The sequence below is a fragment of the Bos indicus x Bos taurus genome, chromosome 9 (assembly GCF_003369695.1).
Source record: "Bos indicus x Bos taurus breed Angus x Brahman F1 hybrid chromosome 9, Bos_hybrid_MaternalHap_v2.0, whole genome shotgun sequence".
Lineage (NCBI taxonomy): Eukaryota > Metazoa > Chordata > Mammalia > Artiodactyla > Bovidae > Bos > Bos indicus x Bos taurus.
The window spans coordinates 32,099,764-32,124,726 of record NC_040084.1 but is presented as its reverse complement, the minus strand read 5'-3'; the positions used below and the strand labels follow the sequence as shown (position 1 = coordinate 32,124,726).

General features: G+C 38.8%; 1 protein-coding gene across 13 annotated transcripts in view; it reads right to left on the bottom strand.

Moving 5' to 3' along the window:
* FAM184A (family with sequence similarity 184 member A) overlaps nt 1-24,963 on the bottom strand; it is a 123,993-nt gene that overhangs the window by 49,223 nt on the left and 49,807 nt on the right. For all 13 annotated transcript variants that reach the window (XR_003512564.1, XR_003512565.1, XM_027551107.1 and 10 more), the window contains exons 2-7: nt 21,953-22,807; nt 20,869-21,004; nt 19,097-19,278; nt 15,210-15,407; nt 11,409-11,531; nt 1,023-1,184 (exon numbers count right to left, since the gene is read on the bottom strand). Coding sequence is in view for 11 of the 13 variants with exons in the window: in XM_027551107.1 (XP_027406908.1) it covers nt 1,023-1,184; nt 11,409-11,531; nt 15,210-15,407; nt 19,097-19,278; nt 20,869-21,004; nt 21,953-22,807 (1,656 nt within the window). In the remaining 2 variants the exon portion in view is untranslated. The remainder of the gene's footprint in view (nt 1-1,022; nt 1,185-11,408; nt 11,532-15,209; nt 15,408-19,096; nt 19,279-20,868; nt 21,005-21,952; nt 22,808-24,963) is intronic.

Here is a 24,963-nt window from a genome sequence, read left to right as displayed (position 1 = left end):
GAAAAGTGAAAGTGAAGTCACTCAGTCGTGTCCGACTCTTAGCGACCCCATGGACTGTAGCCCACCAGGCTCCTCCATCCATGGGATTTTCCAGGCAAGAGTACTAGAGTGGGGTGCCATCGCTTTCTCCGGTTGACCTGGTTAGTAAGCAGTAAATGGTGAAACCTGAATTTAGCAATCTTAGCCAACTGTCATTTTCACTAAGTACTCTGCTTAGAGGAATTATTTTTTCCACCAAAGACAATGTTGAATGGAATAGAATTACTCAAAGTAAGAAATCTCTAGCTACTGACCTCCTAGTTGTATGGTTCATTTCTCTATCTTCTAAGGCAGTCTAAATATTTGCTCTGCTTCATGAGACTTGAAGGGAAAAGACAAACCTTTCCCAATATCTGTAGGTCATGGGGAATCACTTAGTTGCTATAGACCAGAGTTCAAATTCTTAACAGTTAAGAGAACTGTGCATACTATTAATATTATGGGTTGAATATTATTATGGGTTGAATTGTGTTTCCAAAGAGATATGTGGAAGTCCTAGCACCCCAGTTCCTCAGAATCTGATGTTATTTGGAAATAGGGTCAGTGAAGATATAATTAGGTAAGATGGAGTCAGGCTGGAGTCGGCGATGCCCTTCGTCCAATACAACAGGTATCCTTACAAGATATAAGGACACAGGAAGGATGCCATGAGAATACAGAGAAGACTGAAGTTGTGCTGCCACCAGCCAAGGAACACCTGACTACCAGGAGCTGGAAAAGGCAAGAAAGATCCTCCCTTAGAGGTCTAAAAGGGAGAATGGCCCTGGGAACACCTTGATTTTGAACGTTCAACCTTCAGAACCGTGAGAGAATAAATTCCTGTTGTTTTAAGCCACCATGTTTATAGTCTAACTTAGCTATGTCAGCCCTAGGAAACGAATACACTATATATAATGTGATGTTTAAAATAAACTTTAAGCAAAGTAACTAAATCATACTTTTACCTCGCTGATATTTAGATTATAGTAGGATAAAGACATTACCTCAACATTTAACAGAGCATCCTTGGTCTCCTTCAGCCTCCCTTTAGTCAGATCAAGCTCATTCTGAAGTCTTTCCTGGGAGTCCTGAAGGCTGGCAATGAGTCCTTCGGCAGAGCCAAGACCTTGTTCGCTTTTGCTTACCATTTCTTGGAGGCGGCCAATCTGCAAGTAAATACAGTACTTTCAATACATCCCAGTGTAATTGACTAGCAAACAGTCACGTTTCTTAAAGACTTTTCTTTAGATGTAATTTTACTGATGGATCTTTCTTGATGAATTTGGAAGAAGCACTCAATCATGACAGTCTTCATCTGTTGTTTTTTGAAAAGACCTCTATATTTGTGATTTCCCTTTGTCATGGCAACCATGTAAATAAATGGATACCTCAAGCTCCTGGGAATTCCTGCTTATATCATATAATCAAATACCTATAACAAAGAATTGAAGTAAGATAAAGATTATGCCCAAGACTGAGGGGGAAAATATTTTTTTAAATACAAATATTTTAAAAATTGCTCTTTAAAACGGAATCACATATTTCATTTGAGCCCTGTTCTCCATCTATTTATAAAAGTGACAGATTTTGATCAATATTGATAAACTGATAATGAAGCTTAAATTAGCGTATGCTGTGATTTCTGTGTTTCCATAAAAAAAAAAAAAACTGTGTCATGAAATTGTTGAGTTAAATTTATACACTCTTGAAATTAGCTAATAGACAATGTGTTAATTAAGCAGATTCATACCCGCAAGTGATGAGAACTAAAATCAATAAATGAAAATACTTTAAATTACTTCACAGGAAAAGGCTATGACAAAAACATCTCATTTATATAAAACAGTCAAGCCTATCAAAACCCTACAGAAATGACAACTGGTAATTTAAAAATAATACCTGAATATTTCTCACTGTAAATACATACATTACAAAGAAAACTGGAAATCCTTCAACCCCTCTCTAACCTGAAATTCCCTGTCCCCAACTTCCTGTCTCCTTTCCATGCAGATGTATGTTCATGCTGAGCAATTGTGGTGATGGGAGCACTTTATCTTGTTAGTATCTTTAAAGGAATGCCAACCTCATAAAATGAGCTGGGCGCTTTCAGTTTTTCTGGGCTCTGAAATATTTTCATACCTAAGATTTACTTGCTTTTTGAAGATTTAGTAAAAGTCATTCACTAAAATCCTCTGGATCTAGTACCTCTTTAGTATATGTGGGACTGATCAGTTTCTTTCACGGCTATATAGGTGGTCTGGCCAGGCTGTTTAACTACTTTGAGTCATTTTAGAAATTTAAATTTTCATACAAAGACATCAGTTTTCCCTAAATTTAAAAATTTACCAGCATATTATATTTGGCAAAACTAATACAATATTGTAAAGTTTAAAAATAAAATTAAAAAAATAAAATAAAATGGAAAAAAAATAATAAAATAAAATTTACTAGCATATTTGTACATAACATTCATATATAGTGTTTTAAAATTTTTCTGTCATTGTATTTATGTCACGTTTCCCTAGTCTATATAGTTTGTTTCTTCTCTACTTTTTGTATTGATCTGGCTTGCCATGAAAGTGTTCTGCAGCAGTGAATGAATGAATGTAAGAAAAGTGACTATTAACAGAGTTAAAGAGTACTGAACTTAGCAAAAAATCTAGTTTCAAGTTCTGGGTCTGTCAATACAAAATAGCAGTATAAACACCTACCTTATAGAGTTATTATAATAATTAAATTCTAGAATACGTGGGAAAAGATTTTTTAACTAGAAAGCAACATACAAATATTAGGTACCAATCAATAAGGAAGGGACAATTAAAGCTATCAACGAGAAGAATAATTTTCTTCCATAATCCAGAAAGTTTTCAGATAAATAAGGGTTATATACACAGAAGGAATACATAAAAAAAAAAAAACTTGTAAATAACAGTATTCATGTAGTTACACAAGGAATTAAAGAGTGTTCAAGAAATAAGAATCTAATTATAGACAGAATGAATATGTTTAAATAGGAAAAAACTTTAAAATTCTGTACAATAAGCAAGCTTTCAAAGAACATAACTGATTAAAGTTCGTTTTCCAAATATAATAAAACTGGTTATGTACGGAACACATCTGTTGCCCTTCATTATCAGAACCTCCTTTTGTCACTAGGGGAATCTATCCTCCCTAAGGGGCCAGGAGGTCTCAGCAGGGCTTCAACCCAACTCCAAAACTGAAACATTCACTAAAGCATACACAAATAAGGTCATCTCATTCTGTTGACCATGGGGACTGGTCAGGGGCAGGCACATGATTAAAGAGACCTCAGGACTTTTAAAGGAGCTCCTAAAAAAGGCCATTTCCAGTTGCACACATACCTAAGAGGATGCATTACTGAAGAATTACCACACAAACAGAGAAAACCCAACTCAACAGAAAAAGAGAAACTGAGCTCCAGTGTCAACAAGTTGCGTTCCCAATCTGGTCGTGACTGATGCTAACATTCTCCTGGGACTTTTCAGCCACATGACTCAAGAAATTTCCTTAGGCCAGTTTGAGCTGGGATTTCTGTCACGTGTAACAGAGATCAATACTCAGATTCTTCTTGTCAATGTGCACACCGAAGGAATTACAGTGATAGAAGCCTCCTCCCTGGAATATCTACCCACACTTATTCTTCTCTCTAATCCATTCTTTATGAATATTTCAGATTCAACTTATTAAAATTACAAATAAAAAAATAAAAATTAAAAAATAAAAAAAGAAAGATACACACTTCAAAAAAATAATAATAAAATACAATAAAATTACAAATACGAATATGAGTGTCAGCTCTACCCCCATGCAACCGTCCACATATTTGTACCCAGCATCTTCCAAATGCTTTCTGTTTCCTTCAGGATAACTTCTAAAATCTTTCAAGGGGCTTACAAGGCACCTCGGCATAGCTCCTGCCTAACTCCCTGGTCTTGGTTTGGCAACATTCCTCCACGGCTTTTATATTCATTGGGGGGAAGAGAGGCACTGTGGTTAAGCATTAATTGAGTTCTGAAATTTCACTGCTAGGACTGCAATTCTGGCTTTACCCAATTACCATGTGACTTGGGCAAGTCACGTAACTTTTTGTGATTTAGTAACTAGTATTTACTGCATGGGATTATTTTGAGACTTAAGTGTATAAAGGAGAGAATGTACTGAAACAATGCATGGGTCATAGTAAGAACTAAATAAGTATTATTATACTATAGTTACTTTTGTATTTCATCTATAATACTGACATCCCTCCAATTCCTAGAAACTGCTCATGTCTCAGGGCCTTTGTGGGAGCTTTCCTCAGTTTATTTTTGTAGCAAACTCCTGTTAATCACTTACCACCATTCTGTAATTTTTGCTGAATTTCTACTGTAAATTTTGTCAATAATCTTTAAGCATTTCCTTAGCTTCAATACACTGGAATGTATATTCTCCTCTTTATGGCTTTTACACATGCTGCTAAATTCCTTTCCAGGAAAATCATTTTATATTCCCATCAGCAGCTTTTGGTGTTTATTTCTTTACCCTTATCAATGCTGCATGGTCTTATGTTTTTCTTAATCATTGTTTATTTTATGGTAATGAAATGACATCTTACTGATTTCATTTCCAGTTTTCAAATGATAGTGATATTAAAATTGTTTTCCATGCATTTTCTTTAGCCCATTTTAAAAAAACTACACTGCATTTTTCTTACTGTTTTGTAAATATTCTTCTGCTGTTAAAGACTTAAATTCTGTTACTCATATAGTTTGCCAATCATTTACTCCACCCTTCCAGTTTTTCCTCTCTCCTAGTTTTGTTGGTGGCTCCACAGTAAAGAATCCACCTGCAATGCAGGAGATGCAGGAGACACAAGTTCAGTCCTTGGGTTGGGAAGACCCCTGGAGAAGGAAACCGAAACCCACTCAGTATTCTTGCCTGGGAAATCCCATGGGCAGAGGAGCCCGGTGGGTCGCACTCCATAGGGTCGCAAAGAGTAGGATGCGACTGAGCATGCACACACAATTTGATATACAGAAGTTTTAGTTTTAACTACAAATATTTTGTTTTTATTTATTTTTTTTAATTTTTTTTTCCATTTTTTTTTTAAATTTTATTTTATTTTTAAACTTTACATAATTGTATTAGTTTTGCCAAATATCAAAATGAATCCGCCACAGGTATACATGACACTGACATGGTATTTCAAAAGGCCTTCTCTGTCCTTTTATTTTTGTCCCTGGTATTTTCATATTTTATTTATATTCATGATTTAATATTACATTTCAATGCTTAGCCCATCTGGGATTTTTTTGGTACCAGGTTGAAGAAGGCATCTAACTTTATTTTCCTCTTCTCTTCCATTGATATGTAGTCTTAAAAAAGTACTGTCATCCACTATGATTCAGATTAAACCTGTTAACTCTAGCTTCTATCCCACTGTTCTGACATGACAGAAAAGTCCTCAGAGCACTCTTGACTGAATGACCTTTTCAGGCCTCACAGTCTGCCTCTAATCACTGTGTGACACTGTGAGGCACTTCCAACCCTCTTTAAGTATTTGCTTTCGTGGTTTTCTAATATCCATTCATCCTTATTCTCATGCTTTGATACCTCCTTTTCAGTTTTGTTCCCTGGCTCCGTTAATTCAATATTGGTACTCCACTTGTTACCAGCAATCTTCTCTTCAGCTATCCTTGTGTGAACTCTTCTTAAATGGCTTCAAGAACTGCCTGATCTTTAGCTCCAAATCCACACCCTAAATTAAGTTCCAACAGAGATATCTTACAATCACCTCAAAGTCAGTACATCTGAACAACTCAATGTCTTGCCGTTCAATGTGTGTTTTCCCCGTAATTCCTGTCTTGCAACAGTGGCATCATTACCTGTCCCAAACACCCAAGCAGACACCTGAGTCACTTTCTCCCACTCACCACACCAAACCCTATAAATTCTATTTTAAAGCTTTTTAATTTTTATATTTTATTGACATACAGTGGATTTCCAGCAATATATTAGCTTCAGGTATACAAAATAGTCAGAGAAGGCTATGGCACCCGACTCCAGCACTCTTGCCTGGAAAATCCCATGGACGGAGGAGCCTGCTAGGCTGCAGTCTATGGGGTCGCGAAGAGTCGGACATGACTGAGTGACTTCCCTTTCACTTTTCACTTTCATGCATTGGAGAAGGAAATGGCAACCCACTCCAGTGTTCTTGCCTGGAGAATCCCAGGGACGGGGAAGCCTGGTGGGCTGCCGTCTATGGGGTCCTTAAAGGCATGTCAATAAAATGTGTTTAAATGTGAGACTGCACAAATCCATCCATATTTTCTTACTTATTCTGCTACTGCTGCTGCTAAGTCACTTCAGTCGTCCCAAGAGTGGAATTGCTGAATCATAGTAGTTCTATTTTTAGTTTTTTGATGAACCTCCATGCTGTTCTCTACACTGACTGCACCAATGTCCTTCCACCAACAGTGTACAAGGATTCCCTTTTCTCTACATCCTGGCCAACATTTGTTATTTATAGACTTTTTCATAGTAACCATTCTGCCAGGTAAGGAGTGGTATCTTGTTGTTTTTGACTAGCATTCTCTAATAATTAGCAATGTTGAGCATCTTTTCAGGTGCCTGTTAGACCTTTTTCCAAAGAATACATGTGGATGGCTGTCTAGGTCTTCTGCTCATTTTGTTTTGATCTATTTACTTAATTTTTTTCTATATATACTCAGTATATTTTATTGCATGCCGTGTGTGTATGCTCACTCGGTTCAGTTGTGTCTGACTCTAGGACCTCATGGACTGTAGCTCACCAGTCTCCCCTGTCCATGGGATTCTCCAGGCAAAGATACTGCAGTGGGTTGCCATCCCCTCTTCCAGGGCATCTTTCCGACCCAAAGACTGAACCCATGCCTCCTACCATCTCCTGCACTGCTGGTGGATTCTTTACCACTGAGCCACTGAGAAGCCCATTCTGCTCATTTTTTGACTGGGCCGTTTTTCTATATTGAGTTCTATGAGCTGATTATATATTTTGGATATTAACCCCTTATCTGTCATATCATTTGCAAATATTTGCTCTCATTCAGTAAGTTGTTTTTTCTTTTTGTCAATAGTTTTCCTTGCTGTGCAAAATCCTGTTTGTTTATTTTTGCTTTTATTTCTTTTACCTCAGGAGACAGATTCAAAAAATATGGCTACTAAATATGTCAAGTATTTACTGATCTACTACCATTTGTTAGGCAGCACAACAACTGTGATAGACCACTGTACAACAAACAAATCCAAATGATTTTCATTTTAACAAAATACTGAAAAAATATATATAGACTTCAAAAGTTATTTTCAGAAGAAAATCAACAGCTTAAAGTTTTTTTAGTGTATTTATTTATTTGCCTGAACCACATCTTGGTTGTAGCCTGCAGGATCTTTAGTTGAGACAAAGAAGATATCTTAGTTGTGGCAATGTGGGGTTGAACCCGGGTCCCCTGCATTGGGAGTGAGGAGTCTTAGCCACTGGACTACCAGGAAACTCCCCAAAATCAACAACTCAAATATTATAAGAACATTTTAAAAGATCATAATGGTCAGATTGATTGATGATTCAGCTTACATTTTGCCTTCGGGGGTGATCCCAAAGAACCATTTCATAGGATTAAATGGTTATCTTCCACCTGAGATTTTAAATTCACTAGCTTTCCTTAATATTCTGTTATGATTCTGGAATTAATGAATTTATCATCTAAATACATAGTTGAACTATTTATGTTTTTAGGCTATTTCACTTGTAAGGGTATCAAGATACATCAACTTACAAAAATAGGACATTCTCTAATTTTTTTTCTAAAACAATCACTTTCAGTCTTTACAAACTACCTCCCTAAGTCTTTCTTCCTGTCTTTCCATAAATGTTCCTATTTTCCATCCAATAAATGTAAGGGGGATAAAATCTTTATTTAAAAGGCAAAATTTTCTGACTTGGTATTTTTTAAAATGCAGCTATATGTGATTGGCAAGAAGCACATGTAAACATTAGGATGCAGAAAAGCAAAGTCAGTAGATGAAAAAATATATATCAGTCAGCTTATACAATATCAAATAACAAAGACTAAGCCAAAAAGAATGATTCATTAAGTAGCTAAAGCAATTTTATATTTGTATGCATATAACAAAAGCCTCTAAATATACAAAGAAAAAAATGATACAGAATGTAAGAAGAAATAAGCAAACCCATCATCATAGTATCAGTTTTTAGAAGCTGATAAATCAAGAAGATAAACCAAAAAGAATACAAAATATTTGAAGAAAACAGCTTAAAATTCTAATGAATGGGAATATAGACTACATTGCATTAAACAAGTGGATGCACTCAGAATATTAAACTTCTCTCATATGAGAGGTTACTATGCTTGCCTTAAAAAGTTTCACAAATTATTTTCATATGAACCACAACATCATTAAGGTTAAAGGCATTTTGATCTCACACAGCTCTTCCAGAGAACAGAAAGGGCACAAGTCCTGCTTCATTTTATAAGGCTAATATAACTTTGACTCCAAAACCAGAAAAGGATGGTATAAAAAAGGAAAAGCACAGAGCAATCTTACTCAAGTCTAGACTTCAAAATATGAGAATATAAAGAAATACTATGTTTAAAAAAAAAGAACAGGAAATTAACATGTAATACAGTTTTATTAACTAAAGTACAGATTTTGTTTAAACTTCACATTTTATGCTAGTGTCCACTATTTGTTTTCACACCTTATTTAAGATTTTGCATTGTATTTAGCTGCATTGAGCAGCTTCAGCTACATGCAATGAATCCTGATAAATTTTCTTTTCATTTTTATTGTTACAAATATTTTCCTTTCTACAACTTCTTAGATATACCCATCACTTAAAAGTGGACATTTAATCTCCAAATACATGGGATTTTTAAAGTATCTTCAATATTAATTTCTCATTTTGATGTTAATTTCTCATTTAAGTGCTTTCTTCTCTGCAATCACTTTCTGTGTTTTTTCAGTCTTTTAACTTTATTGATAGTTTCAATGGTTAAGTCAAAGACCTCTCTTGATAAATGTCACATTGCATTTGAAAATATGTGGGTTATTTTCAGGTATCTTTTGATACTTATTTCTAACCTAAGTCCACAGTGATAAAAGAACACACTGTATGATTTTAATAGACTATGAAATATTTGTACATTGTTTTATGACCCTGGATATGCTTCAGTGTCTCCTGGTGTATAGTCTATGGGAACTTGAACAGAATTTGTATCCTGCTGTTGTATGAAATTATATAAATCTTAATTATGTTGAATTGTTTCTAGTGCTTTTCAGTTATACTATATCCTTCTACTTTTCTGTCTATTAATTCTATTATTTTTGAGAGTTTGATATTGAAACTCCAACTAAAAATATTAAATTTATCTACTTAAAATTAATTGTAATGTACAGTGAAGTAGTCAAAGTCACTCAGTTGTGTCCGATTCTGCGACCCCATGGACTATATACAGTCCATGGAATTCTCTAGGCCAGAATACTGGAGTGGGTAGTCTTTTCCTTCTCCAGGTGATCTTCCCCACCCAGGGATCAAACCCAGGTCTCCTGCATTGCAGGCGGATTCTTTACCAGCTGAGCCACAGGGAAGCCCAAGAATACTGGGGTGGGTAGCCTATCCCTTCTCCAGGGGATCTTCCCAGCCCAGGAATCGAACCAGGGGCTTCTGCAATGCAGGCAGATTCTTTACCAACTGAGCTATCAGGGAAGCAAAAATCTTAATTTATCTATTTAAAAATAATTGTAATGTATAGTGGAACTATAAAGAAAATAAAAAATGTATAATCTGGCATGGATAACTAGGACTTCTTCTAGAACTTCAAGGTTGATTTAAAATTATAAAACTGATTAATGTAAGCTGCAGTCCATTGGGTCACAAAGACTTGAACACAACTTAGCTACTGAACAACAACAAAGGTACCACATTAAGTTAAACAAAAAGGAGTTAGATCCCAAGAGATGCAGAAAAATCAACATCAATTTGTGATGGTTTTTTAAATTAGGAAACTTAAAGAACATTTACAAAATAAAACTTCAAAGAAGCATCATAATTAACTGTGAAATATTGACACCCTTCATTTTAAGAGCTGGGAATAAAACAAGAATGCTTATTATCTCTGGAGATCTTAGCCAGCAAAGTAATGCAGGAAAAAAATGCCCCAGGGTGAAGGGAAGGTAGAGGCAGACTAGGGATGAGTCAGGCATATTCTTGGGGAGCCGTTCTAAAATGGCACTACAATATTATCAGGGTGCTAAAACATAATTGAGAATGTATCCAGAAGGAAAATCAATTATGTATTTATCAGAACTCTTCTCAGTGAAGTAACAGTAAGTAGGTTGGAGGACTACTTAAACCACTTGGGAGTAAGGAGGAGAACTCCAGGGCACTTGCATGAGAAACACAGATGGTCACTAAACCACCTTTTAATGAGAGAAACCACAAGGATCACAGACCCTGAGGGAGGTGTGAAGGGGTTGATCCTGAACAATCAGCGACAGACTGAGCTAATATCAGTAACAATCTAATTCTCTACTGTACCCTAAAGCCATGCTTGGTACCTTTCTCTGAATAAATGTTTAAAGATAATTAAATAATACCAGTTGCAAACCATTAACCTGCCTGGGGCACTCGGGTTTTGGCATGCTTTCTGTGAGCAGAAGAGTGATGAGAAAGTAGGACATAAAGACTGTTTGGCAAGATGAGGCTAGTGAGGTACAACAGCTGTCAAGACAAGATGCGTCAAGAAAAGGACTTGCTTTAGGAACACCAGTCTAAGAGCCCCATGAAAGATGAGCTGGAACGGAAAGAAAAGAGGACTGTTCCAGCTGGGCTGTTGGGGGACACAAGTGAATGTGGACAAAAGAGAAAAAGTGCTGGAACAAACAATATTCTAGCCTTTCAACGGTCTTTGCATTTATTTTATTCACAACTTTTTGGATTTATAACACTTTATTACAGCCTATTCCTTATCTTTTCTTTTCCAGGCTAAACAATACTATTTTCATACAGAATTTAAAAGTGCAAAGATTTGGCATAGAGAATACGAAGTCAATGTTTTGCAAAAGAGTAGGAAAAAACCTCTTGTTTTCTTTCCTATAAGGGGATACTGTCTTCTGTTTTGCTTTCCCCCGCAAAAGCACCTTGCTCCAAATTTAGTTGTTTTTTTTTTTTAGTTGTTTTTGTAGTAAATTTTTACATTGTGAGATATCATCAATGTATTATGAAAAATTCAACATCAAAGAAAGTTTTTGATTATTTTTACTCTACATATATATGTGACCTTCCACACAGGCTCATCTACTTACATGACGTTAGCAAATAAAGTACTTGCCTCTTGATTGGCTGAGTGCAGTTTGTTTTCCAATTCTTCCTTCAGGTTTTCTAGCTCCTGTTGAAGCTGATCTTTATCCTCTTCCAGGTTTAGTTTTTCCTTTTTATATTGTTCCTCCAATTCCTTACAAAAAGAAATTTAAAAAAATTAACAAAACTGCAAATATCGTACACCTCAAACACTCCAAGAAAAAGATTATTCTGTTTTAAATTGATGCTGTGCTCTTCAAATTAGCGTTATACTTAAATATTAATATCAGAGTTAACAATGAATCTAATTAATCCTAGGGGCTTTGAGTCTATCATTCTAAATCACTTATGATGTAGCAATTAAGTCATTTTTTAAAAATGGTAAAAATATCTGCCTAATCTAGATTAAGCTGAAGTCCAAAAAAACAGAAATGTGTGCCAAAAATGATAAATCTTGTGAGATTAGAAAAATTCTAACTCTTGAGTTCATGATATACTCTTGAGTTCTTTTATACTGACATAAAAATACAAAAAGTATTAATACTTCTGGAACTCAGTGCTCTAGCACTGGAATTTAGTCAAGGATTAACAAGTAAAAAATTAAAGTATCTAAAGAGCAATACTACTAACATTGATACTGAAGAAGACCAACTCTTTGGCAGGCATGCTACTCACTACTTGGCATATAAAAGGAATAAGACACAGTGCCTGCCCTTAATAAGCTCATTAAAGAATATATGATTAAAATGAGTTGCAATGGGGGTTGAATGGGGAACTAATAAGTTGTGGCTTGGTGTGAAACTTGGACAGAGAGAGTTTCCTAAGCAGAGTTTGAAGGAGTGGACCAGTAAGAAAAGGTAGTGAAGAGGGAGCTACAACAGACTAGGCAGAAGAAAATGCACGTGCAACAACCATGGAGGAGCAAAGAGCGAGAACAAAGCGTATTACAAGTGCGTCTACAGTGTAAGGGGAGAAGACTAATATTAATAAGCAGTGTCCTGTGCTGGCAGTCCCCAGGACAAACCCCAGGTTGACGGTTTAAGGGGATGCCTCTCAGGACTCAGCATGTAGCTGTACTCACAGCTATGATGTATTATAGCAAAAGGATACAAGGACAATCAGCAAAGAGAAAAGGTACCGCAGGCAAAGTCTGCAGAAAACCAGACTCAAGCTTCTGAGTCCTCTCACACAGAACTCTCCAGCAAGGTGGGACAACGCATGTGAAATGCTGTCTACCAGGAAAGCTCATGAGGGACCCAGGGCTGGGTTTCTTAGTGGGCGCCAGCCACACAGGTACCCCCTTGATTAGTATGTTCCACAATTTCAGACTCCAAGAATGAGAGCATGTGTTCCACATAAACCATATTGTCTAGTTAAACAGTTTAGGCACAGCGAGCCGCTCTTATCAGGAAATGGCGAGAATTCTCATGAAAATCAACTTCCAGACACCAGGCAATGGCCAATTTTGTACCACGTTTTCTAAGAATGACACTTTCAAGGCTACTGCGTCATCTCTTTTCTGCGTGGATTTTTCTGTATATTCATACCCTTTCTGGTAACTAAGTCATGAGGGATGGTGAAGTCACTTTTAGCTAAGTGTTCTTTAAAAGATAAAAGGATGCTGGAGAAAGATTATTTGGAAGGAGGATGGTTTTAGCTTAGGCTCAGACATAAACTAGCTGTGCAAGAACTAGAAAGCTTTTAGGAAACTGTCAAGTGCTATTATATAAAACATGTAACAACTATCATTAATACATGCCGACATGAGGTGGTGGCTAAGTGCCTTAGGGTCTGATATCTGAGACCTGAATTCAGGCCCGACTGACTCCTCCTAGCTGCATGTGCTTAAGCAAGTATTAACCCCTCTGGGTCTCCACCCCTCTTCAGGAAGATGGGTACAGAAATCAAACCAATAGCAGCACTGCAGGAACTAAATGAAAAAACAAGTGTAAAATACCACTGCAGTGTCAGGTAAACACGGTAAGAAATGCTAACACTTATTTATCACTATATGCTCAGATGCCTCTCGGTTCCTAACACTTTATCGCACTTAATCCTCAGGGATATTACAAGATGGATCTTATTAGGTTGGTACAAAAGTAACTGTGGTTTTGGACTGTGAATTTTAAATCGTTATAACTAGGCTCAAACCTATCTTTATTAATCAAAATAGAAACTATTATAATCAACACACTTTTTCCAATAAAAAACAATTTTGTTTATTCCTGTAGCATAAAAATCCATGTTTCAGAATTCAACGAACTCTTGGAAAGTATTTTCTGCCTCCTGCTGGTTATGGGAGCATTCTCCCTATAAAAAGTTGTTGAGATGCTTGAAGAAGTGGTAGTCAGTTGGTGAGAGGTCAGGGGAATATAGCAGATAAGACGAAACTTCATAGCCCAACTCATTCAACTTTTGAAATATTGGTTGTATGATGTGAGGTTGGGCGTTGTTGTGCATAAGAACTGGGCCCTTTCTGTTGACAATGCCAGCTGTAGGCGTTGTGGTGCATCTCATTGATTTGCTGAGCGTACTCCTCAGACGTAAGGGCTTGCCGGGATTCAGAAAGCTATAGTGGGTCCGATGGGCAGCAGGCCACCAAACGGTGACCATGACCTTTTCTGGTGCAAGTTTGGCTTTAGGAAGTGCTTTGGAACTTCTTCTCTGTTCAACCACTGAGCTGGTCGATGCTAGTTGTCATATAAAATCCACTTTTCATAACACATCACAATCTAATTAAGAAATGGTTCACTGTTGTTGCATAGAATAAGAGAAAACAACACTTCAAAGCAATGATTTCTTTTGGTTTTTGGTCATCTCATGAGGCACCCACTTATCGAGATTTTTCACCTTTCCAATTTGCTTCAAATGCCAAATGATCACAGAATGGTCAACTTTGATTTCTTCGGCAACTTCTTGTTGTAAGAAGATCAGCTTCATTAATCCTCTCAGTCGGTCCCTGTCAACTTCTGATGGCCTGCCACTGCACTCCTCATCTTCTTTGCAAAACTTCTCAAACCACCACTGCACTGTACATTCATTAGAAGTTTCTGGGCCAAATGCGTTGCTGATGTTGCGAGTTGTCTCCACTGCTTTACGACCCATTTTGAACTCAAATAAGAAAATTGCTTGAATTTGCTGTCTAATATCATTTCTATAGTCTAAAATAAATATAAACAGCAAGTAATAAATCATTAACAAAAAACAAAGCAAGAAATGCACATTACAATAATGTACAACATAACCACATTTATTTAAGAATGTATTCCAATATCAAAGTTCAACAACGTAAAACCACAATTACTTTTGCACCAACCTAATACCTTCATCTTCAAGTGAGCGGCCTCAGGTATAGCCTTTGGGACCTAAGAAAAAGCAGCTAGTAAGCAAAGGGCTCAGTGTTAAGGCCCCATCTGTCAGGTACCTTGCTTTTTCTACTATATAATTACTGTCTGTCGTGTATTACAATTAGCAAGCTTATTACTTAATTAAGGGCAATAATAAAACAAAAAACAGATCATTTTCCCAGGGAAGGAAACTGTCTCCAGGAGAATAAGCGCTCCAACTAATGAGGCTTCCTGAGGAGAAACCGATGTTGTTGTCTGATGAAGAGACAGCTCAAGATCAAGGGAGTGTTTCCATGATGGCTATACAAAGTAGAAATGCCTCATATCAATTTAATAAACTACAGCCCCTGTAGAAACTTTTATGTATGTTACTCTGTGAACTGAGATTTTCAGAGTGATTAGGAGATAGCAACTAGGTCATTATCTAGGTCATTATAGAAAATCCACCAATTTATAATACAATGCGAAGCTGAAGTTTTACTCACCATCTGCAGTTTTTTCTTATCCCTAATCGCATTACTGTGGACAGCCTCAATTGCCATGTGGTGCTTCCAAGCTAATTCTTCCAAAGTCTTAGAATGGGCCTCATTCAGCTGAGCCACCTCCCCTTCCAGTCTACTTTGCAGGTTTTTTAGCTCCATCTCATAATATTCTTGCTGAGTTTTCTTTGCCTCATTTACTTTCTAAAATTGAACAGAAATAAAAGGTCAATCTGCTTTTTTCATTACTGCTATTTAGTATCTTAAATATTCAGTAAGTAGATAAGCTTGGATGAACTGAATGCCACAGGATTAGACCATGGTACCTGAGAATACATCACTGGGTGTTCTACAAGGTGGCACAGCCAAAATGAGTGATTTTAAAGACAATGATAAAACACACTATTATTAGGTTAAAACCAAGTGTGAGTCAGCACTTCTACAGGCTTAAGAGAAAAAAGCTTCCTCCATGTCGAAGTGGTACACAAAACAGCTTACCAACACCGACTCAAGTTATATTAGTTGATACAACTGTGTCAACAGCCAAAGAAAGAAAGAAAGAAAGTTAAGTCAGTCGTGTCTGACTCTGTGACCCCGTGGACTGTAGCCCACCAGGCTCCTCCGTCCATGGGATTCTTCAGGCAAGAATACTGGAGTGGGTTGCCATTTCCTTCTCCAGAGATCTTCCCGACCCAGGGATCGAACCCAGGTCTCCTTCACTGCAAGCAGACGCTTTAACCTCCGAGCCACCAGGGAAGCCCATCAACAGCCAAGTATAGCCCTTTTAAGCATTAGCAGTCCAATGATGAAAAAAGTCAAAAGACTGTGGCAATCAAATTTTTTAAGTTCTATGGAAGGAGCATACATCACGTGTTGTGAGAGTATACAGGAAAGGAGCTTAACCTGGACGGGGTGGGAGACGATATGGAGGTGGTGTGAGAGACACAGAGAGGGAAAGAGGTCAGCAAAGGCATTCCAGAAGGGAACACAGCTGAGCTGATGATGATGACACATTCTCTCATTTAATTCTTACAAGCCCATCAGGAAACAAGAGGTGAGAAAATGTCAAATCTAGATCTGATGTCTAAAGCCTGCATTTGTAATCATGTCCAGCATTCTGAAAGCTGAGAAGCAGCTCACCAGGTGGTGAAGTCAGGGAGCTAGATGGCTATGCAGCTGAGCAGTGTGGCGAGAACACAGGATTCAAGGCTGGGAGTGGAGAGGGAGGGAGGCTCAGAAGCAGGCAGGGTCAAATGATGACCAGACGTCTTTTATGCTAAGGACTCTAGACTCTGTTCTGATGGGAATGAGAAATCACTGTGATTTAAGTGACTGATATTTAAAAAAATGTTTTCTTAATTTTTATTCATTGATTTTTAATGTTTGTTGTTTAAGCCACCCAGGCTATGGCATTTTGTGACAGCAGCCCCAGCAAACTAAGACAACTTGTGAAGGGGAAGGAGCAGAAAGGAAACAAGGACAGGAAGAACTCTGGGGAGTACCCGAATCAGGGAGCAGGAGGAGAACGAGGAGCCAGTGAGGGAGACGTGAGTGACCGGGGGGAGGAGGAGAGCCAGGAGGGGTCAGCATCGCAGAGACAAGCGCTGGGCCAAGAGTGGTGAGTGCTGCCGAGAAAATGGGTACGGCTTCTGGGTGTGGTGGTGGTGTTCCCACTGATGCCTTAGGATCCAGTTCAATAGAGCAGAGGTGGGGTTGGGGGGATCCAGACAAAAAGCAGGAAATGGATGTATTAGGTGAAGGCTATTCTTTCAACAAATTATGGGATGTTATAGAACAGGAAGGTGAGAAAGTAAAACTTGAAGACAATGAGGTTGAAAGATGTTTGAATTCTCGCTAGGGGCTGCTGCAGAACCCCTCCTTGCTGCTCTGTAAGACTCTTGGAAGACAGACACACCTCCTCTGGGTCACTGATGCCTCCAGGGTGGGCAGAGCCATCCTGCTGTCTGGCCTCTATGGCAGCTGCCATCTACCTGCCTCCTGGCCCAATCTGCGGGTCTCTGGAACTACCCAGGAGGAATACAAGGTCCTCATGTCACAGAAAGCAACATAACATAGAGGTGGAGACATGGGTTTTGGAGTCTCACAGCCCTGGGTTGAGGTTCCAGCTCTGCCACTTAGTCATGTGACCGTGGGAAACCATGAGTGCATAATGTCTGTAAGCCTCGGTTTTTCCATCTGTGAAGTGGGAGTGATAAGGTAGAAGCTATGTTACAGGGTTGCTAAAGATGAGATAATATGCCCCCAAATATTTAGTGAATATTCCCAGCCCACTGTAAATATTTTATAGTTGTTAGCAATTATTTTACATCATAAGAGATTATAATTATTCCCAAGGCCCAATAAAGGGGGAAAGCCCTAGGAAGATTCTTGAATGTAAGGCACTGGACGTTCTTTCCTGTCAAAGCCAGAAGGTATAGACAGAGGAAACAGAAATTCCCAGCCTCCTCCTTTCCGGCCTGGGCCAGCCTGGGCCTGATCCCTTCCCTTCCAGCCTCCCCTACAAGGATGGTGGTATGAGGGGCTCAGGGCTCAGGACTGGATCCCTCTTCAGCTCTCCCTGACTTGGGGTGCCCAGAAACCAGAGCCCCTACTTGAATACTTGGATGCAACATTTTAAGGGTCTTTTTAGCACCATCACCCCCAGGGTCTTTTCATTTCGCAGCTCAGACATGAAGTGCCCCTCATCAGAGATCATAGTGTCTCCCTATAGGACTGTACCAGTCAGGGTACAACCAGAGAAGTGGGGAGGGAGGAAGAAGGGGCCGATCTGGCCTAGATGGATGGTTTGGGGAGCTACCACTGAACAAGTTACTGGAATGGATGAGCTTGTGGAATGAGTTGAGAATGCGAGAGGAACACAGACGGAGGAGGGAAGCTCCCAGACAAGTCTGCAGGGCCAGGGAGACAGGAGGAAAGTGTGAGAGAACCAAAGAGACGCTTGTGAATCAGACACAAGTCAGTACCACAGGAAGACAAGATCCCCCAAGTCCAGCAACCAGAACGTCACTGGAGGCTGAGGCCGAGTCTGTGGACTAGTAACAAGAGGAGCCAGTCCGGACCGGGTGAGGAGCGAGCGGGAAGTGAGCAAGGGCACAGACACTTTTCAGTACACCTGGTGGTTGAAAGGAGGAGAAAAAGTGTTTCAAGCTCCCACCTGGTATTGCAGATACGTGAAAAACTGGAACAAATACTCAAGCAACTACTCTACATATGATTTGTTTAATTTAGAAATTCAGTATGTTGGCATATGTATTTTCAGGGCATGGTTCTTGTCATCCTGTTCAGTTTTACAGACATTTCCTAGGTGTATACACAATATGTTTCATGAATAGAAAAGTAAGTGTGATTAACTGTAATGTGCCTTTCATTTAGGGGCTTCCCAGGTCGTGTGGTGGTAAAAGTACCCACCTGCCAATGCAGGAGACATAAGAGACATGGGTTTGATCCCTGGGTCGGGAAGATCCCCTGGAGGAGGGCAAGGCAGCCCACTCCAGTATTCCTGCCTGCAGAATCCCATGGACAGAGGAGCCTAGTGGGCCACAGTCCACAGGGTAGCAAAGAATCAGACACGACTGAAGTGACTTAGCATGCACGGATTCAGTTTCTAGCCTGAAACAGGGTGAAATGTCTTAAGTTTTTTACATTACAAATTGTTATCAAAAATATTTTGAACATATACCCAATATGGGATAATCCACCTTTATACCTTTTCTCAAAATAAAAATGAAAAATTACTATAGTTAAGAAATAGACTGTTACTATGAAACAGAAGTAAACACTCTAAATCAAATTTGAAAAAGAATAAAACTGGACTTTTCTTCTTTTCCTTTCATGGGTGGTGCAAAGGAGAGGGGGTTCCTCCAAGACTCTACCTTCTCCAGTTCCAAAATCTGCTGCTTCTGCTCTTCATCCAGACTCTGAGTTTTGCTTTGCAGAAAAGCTCTTTCTTCTTCAAGCTGAGATAATCTTTCATTGGCCCTTGATTTTTCTGATTCTAGATCTTTAATTGTAACCTCCTGGGTCATTTGAGTTGCTTGAAGCATTCCAATATGACCTAACACCCCAAAAGAAAGCCCCAAATTCAAATCTGTTACCTTGTGGTACAAAATAGTTTATAGTTAATGACACAATGTACTTAATACCTAAGTAAAACAAATGGTCTGCATGTACAAATAGTTCTTTGGTTTCAACAGAAATATTGACCTTGGGAATACTTATTATCCAAGTACTCATTACAATATGTATTACATCACTGATGCTGCTCCCTGCACCCAGGACCATTCCAATCATTTCTGAAGATTTCAAGCTGTTTTAAGTTGAAGTAGAAACAACTCCTCAGGGTACATATAAAAGTCTTGGGAGTAAAACAAAGTAAGAGAAGAGGCACTGAGTAGCACTGTGGCACTAAAATGAGTAACTTATTCTTTTCCAATCTTTTTTTTCCAAATTCTAACATAAAAAGGAAGAAATTTGCATGCAGCAAATAAAGATGGCAGGCAGCAGTCTGGTTGAAACTAAATTTGTTTTAGACTACAGACCTGATAAAGAACTAAGGCATAGTAAGAGACAGATAAGAAGAGCAAGGTTATGAAAAACTGAAATTAATGACAACAGCAAAAAAAAAGTGGTGGGGCAGGGGGAGGATCTAAGCAGAGCTACAGAGGTGAAAAGTGAACACGAGAAAAATTCTCAAGGAAGAGAGAACAGTTAGAACAGAGGCTCTCAAAGTGCCCTGCACCAACAACACAGGCAGTATCTGGGACCACCCGTCAGAAACGAAGCCCACCCCAGACCTACGCATCAGAAACTCTGGGGCTGGGGCCCAGCACCTGCGGTTGTACAAGCTGTCCAGGTGATTCTCATACACATAAAAGTTCAAAAGTTGCTACTTCAGAGGCAGGGTAATTTGGGATTCACTGATGAGCCAATCAGATGACATCCTCATGGAACTTGTTCAGAGGCCTCCCTGGGCTTACCAAAATGTCACTTCAGACTGAGATGGGTCACCCTCCTCCTCTGGGCACGTGAGTCACATCAGGTGGGGCAGCCCAGCTTCAGTGTATGCAATGATCCTTATTAATAAACCAAATGAAACGAGGCTGCTATAACGAAATACAGTTTACTAATTTAAGCACTTTAAAATATTTATGTTTTAAAAGGACATGTTTTTAAAGGACTAAGAAGCCTCTTGGAGTGTTTTTCTTTTAGTGAATGCCTTATTGGTGCTAAAACCTATAACTCTTGGGACTTCTCTCAATGTCCAGTGGTTAAGACTTTGTCTTCCAATTCAGGGGGTAGAGGTTTGATCCCTGGTCGGGGAACTATGATCCCACATGCCTCATGGCCAAAAAACCAAAACATACAGTAGAAATTATACTATAAATTCAATAAATTCAAAAATTCAATGAAGACTTAAAAAAATAATAAAAACCTATAAATCTTAACTTTTTATAGAAATATATTCCTAAAAGTTATCATTTGCTTCTCTTATGATTAATCAATAACATAACAGAACCCTTTAACATATTTAGAACCTAAATAATTTTAAAATAAGAGAAAATAAAAAAGGCTAGTTTTGTCTTGAATTAACATTTAAGTGCTGGTCTTAGCTGAGGAATACACTAAGAACCGTGGTTGGACATACTAGCTTTGAGGACAAGATCTGAGGCTTGCTGTTGTAAACGTTCTCTGGCTGCTGCCAGCTCACTTTCCACCTCCTTGTGCCTGCTTAATAAGGCCATTTCTCCCTCCTTGGCATCATCAAGCTGTTTTTGAAGAACCTAAGAAAGATCAAATAGCCATTGTCAATATGTAAGAATGATACTAGGCTAAATAATTCATATAAACTTCCAGCAGCAACTATCTCCTATTCAAAAGTCAAACTTAACAATACCTAGAGTTTTCTATCTGTATTAGTGACACATATCTTGTGATCTTCATGTTGGCTATGCAATCCTTTCTAATATATTTAAATGCTGCACAGATATTAAAAACACACCTATGAAATTTTCTATGCCAATAAAACTAAGAGACTTTCCATAGAGACTCTTCAGCTTTTTTTTTTTTTTTCAGAAATTGTTCCATACCCCTATTTAATTCAGGTTTACAAAGCAATGTTAATTTTCTGTTCAGTGTCTGGATATCAAAGAATGTACAGACCATCACTAGTGAAGGGAAAGGAAAAAACACAACTAAAGACCAGTGTTTTAAACTTCCCAAATCACTAGAAAAATATTAATATATTATTTAAATAAAATCCTCCTGTAAACAATCAACAAGGTTTTAAGCTTATCTTTTTGGGCCTTTAATATCTGAAATTGTTATAGGAAATAACAGCTACAGGGTAATAAAGACTGTGTGTGTGTTAGTCACTCAGTCGTGTCTGACTCTTTGCGACCCCATGGACTGCAGCCCACCAGGCTTCTCTGTCCATGGAATTCTCTGGGCAAGAATACTGGAGCGGATTGACACTCCCTTTTCCAGAGGAACTTCCCAACCCAGGGATCGAACCCTGGTCTCCTGTATCGCAGGCAGATTCTTAACTGTTTGAGCTATAGAGAAGTCCTAGTAAAAATAAATAAAGTCCTAATAAAGATTATCCTTCCACTGATTTTCTCACAAAAGTAGGAAAAAATGCCAAAAAAAAAAAAAGTGGTCTAATCAAAAAGAAAAAGACAAAACTGGGGGAAAAAAAAATCCACGTGTTGAATGTACTATTCTTTACTCACCTGAACATTGTTCTCCGCTGTAACCAGCGCTATTTGAAGCTTTTGGCATTTGTCACGGAGACTTCCGGCTTCATCCTGTACCATCTGTAACTCTGTCTTTAATTTTCCTATGGTTTTTCGCAAAATTGCTTCTTGTCCCTGAAAATCTTTTCTAAGATCTGCTTCCTTTTCTTTGCTAGCCTGGAGGCTTTCTGCTGTAAAAAGCTGTGACCTTTTCAAAGTATCCAGCTCATGTTCATAAAAGGACTGAGCTTTATGCAGCTTGCCTTCATAATCCTCAACGAGCTTCTTGCGCTCGAGCCTGAGCTCCTCCAGGGTCTTATTTAAGGCCTCCACCTCCATCCGGTGCAGCTCCTCTGCTTTCTCCTGCCCCTTGTTGACTGAGGCACTGTGATCCTGCTGGCACTTCAGCAGCTCTTGGATCTCCCGTCTGTGAGCGGTTCTCAAATCTTCCAACGCCAACCGTTTGTCTTTTTCAAACTGTACCTGGAGTTGTCCAAAACTCCGTAATCTTTCCTCAAATTTCCTTCTAATCTCCTCAACCTCTCTAGACATGGTTACTATGCGCTGGACATGCTGGGCTTCTGCACAAAGCTGCATGTCCTCCACTCTGTGCTTATAAGCCTCAAATTCTGTCAAAGCCTGCTGCTTCATTTTTATGTGATCTTCTAAGGATGCTTCTAAAACTTGAATCTTTCTCCTAAGGTCTAACTCCTCGGTTACTCTGCTTTTATACTGCAATATTTTCTCTCTTGTTTCTGCAAGAATTTGTTGGATTTCTTCTTCATGAGCATCCTTGAGGGCTTGAATTGCAGATTCGTGCTCATCATTTTTAGTGTTCAAAGCATATATTACCTGCATGGTTTTGAAGAAAAAGGAAGAAGAATCCAGTAAACCATATTATTTTCTAATTGTTCATTCATTCATTTGGGTCGGTATTTTTTTCTATGTACATAATATTAGCTCTGATAAATATTAAATATTGAAACTTCATGTATAGTTTTTGTACTCACAGATTTACTTGGCAAATTTACTTAGCCCAATCTTAAACTCTGTATTTGAAGACTTTTTAATCAGAATTTTAAAGCATTCAAAATTAAGGATTTATTTTTTCCTAGAAATGAACAGTAAGGATGAAAGTGACAAAGAAGGCTACCTGGTCTATGAGAATGGAGTTTTCCTGTGGCCCCATCCACCTTGGGTAACCCCACATGGCATGGCTCATAGTTTCATTAAGTTACACAAAGCTGTGATCCACCTGATCATTTTGGTTAGTTTTCTGTGACTGTGGTTTTCATTCTGTCTGCACTCTGATGGATAAGGATAGGGGCTTGTGCAAGCTTCCTGATGGGAGGGCCTGGCTCTGGGGAAAATTGGGTCTTGCTCTGGTGGGCAAGGCCAACCTCAGTAAATCTTTAACCCAATTTTCTGCTGATGGGTGGGGCTTTGTTCCCTCCCAGTAGTTTGACCTCTACCCCTATGACCTCTTCCAAAAGGATTTATACCAGCACATGGAGCCTCCCAGGGTTGCTGCTGTCAGGGTCAAGCCTGGCGGGCTGCAATCCATGGTGTCACAGAGAGTCAGACACGACTGAGTGACTAAGTACAGTGCATGAAGGGACGCTTTAGGTCTTCCCAAAGGTCTCTTTCAACTGCTTAAAGTTTGGTATATTTTAAATGTAGAAACTTCCTTTTCTAATTCCCTATGCTCTGTTTTTAAATCCGATCCTTTTCACTCCTAAGTGGTCTCACAAAATTCAATTAGCACTTTTGTGTTCACCTCTCAAATGCTGTGGTTTTATTCACTGCCTAATTTTCCTTCTGCTTCCAAGCAAGCCAAATTCCTAGAGCCAGAGTGTTCTGAGTACAGGTCTTTCTTTACATTTTCATCCTTGGGTTTTAATGATTCCACTGAGATTTCCTCACCTAATTCCAATGACAACATGTTCCCTTTATAGCAACACTCCCACTCTTTATGTTCCTTGATGTCTTTCGTTACAGCACTGTGGTCCAACAGATACAGCCACAGCTGTTACTTAAGACTTATTAGAAATGTGCCTACTTTTTTATGAAGTAAAAAGACATAAACATAAAAACTATACACTCCAACAATCCAGAAGCTAAATATCAGTGTCCTGGAACTTTGTTCATTTTAATGTGATCTTACTCTGGATTTAGAAATGAAACCCAACACCAAATACGTTTGCAATTATACAGGGGCTTCCCTGGTGGCTCAGATGGTAAAGAATATGCCTGCAATACAGGAGACCCAGGTTCAATCCCTGGGTCGGGAAGATCCCCTGGAGAAGGGAATGGCAACCCACTCCAGTATTCTTGCCTGGAGAATTCCACGGACAGAGGAGCCTGGCGGACTACAGTCCATAGGGTAGCAAAGAGTTAGACACGACTGAGCGACTAACACACATAAGGATAAAATACACACCAAGTTTCAAAGCTTAATACAAAATAAGAATGTAAAATTATGGTGCAGAAGTGGCACTTTTTGTAGAGAACTTGTTTATGCAGCCAGAGGCAACTGAGAGCACCTGGCTCTCCACAGGTCCTGGGAATTGCAGATCCTGCTGCTAAATCTAAGCTGGCACCCGCTAGGCCTGCAGCTACACTGGCAGAAGGAAGAATTCACCCTGGAACTACCCCACTGCAAGGACTTCACTCTCTCTGCACAGGGCTCTGTCTTAGATACCCAGTCTCCTGACCATACTTCACTAGGTCTGCTATATCTATTTTCTTACAGCATGAATGACATGTAATTATACCAAAGGAAAACAGATTGAGATGGCAAGATACCTTCTGTCTGGCCACAACTACCCTTTGTCCTACAAGGACCACAGGAAGCTATGTGCACAGAAGGGAAATAAAAGCTTATTCACAGTGTCTCTCTTTTTTTGAATAAACCTAATTCCAAATTCCAAGTTGTGTTCCTAATGAGCTAACACAGATCCCCATGGAAGCCTCCTTTACTTTACACATTTAATCTTAAAGGTAGCCTA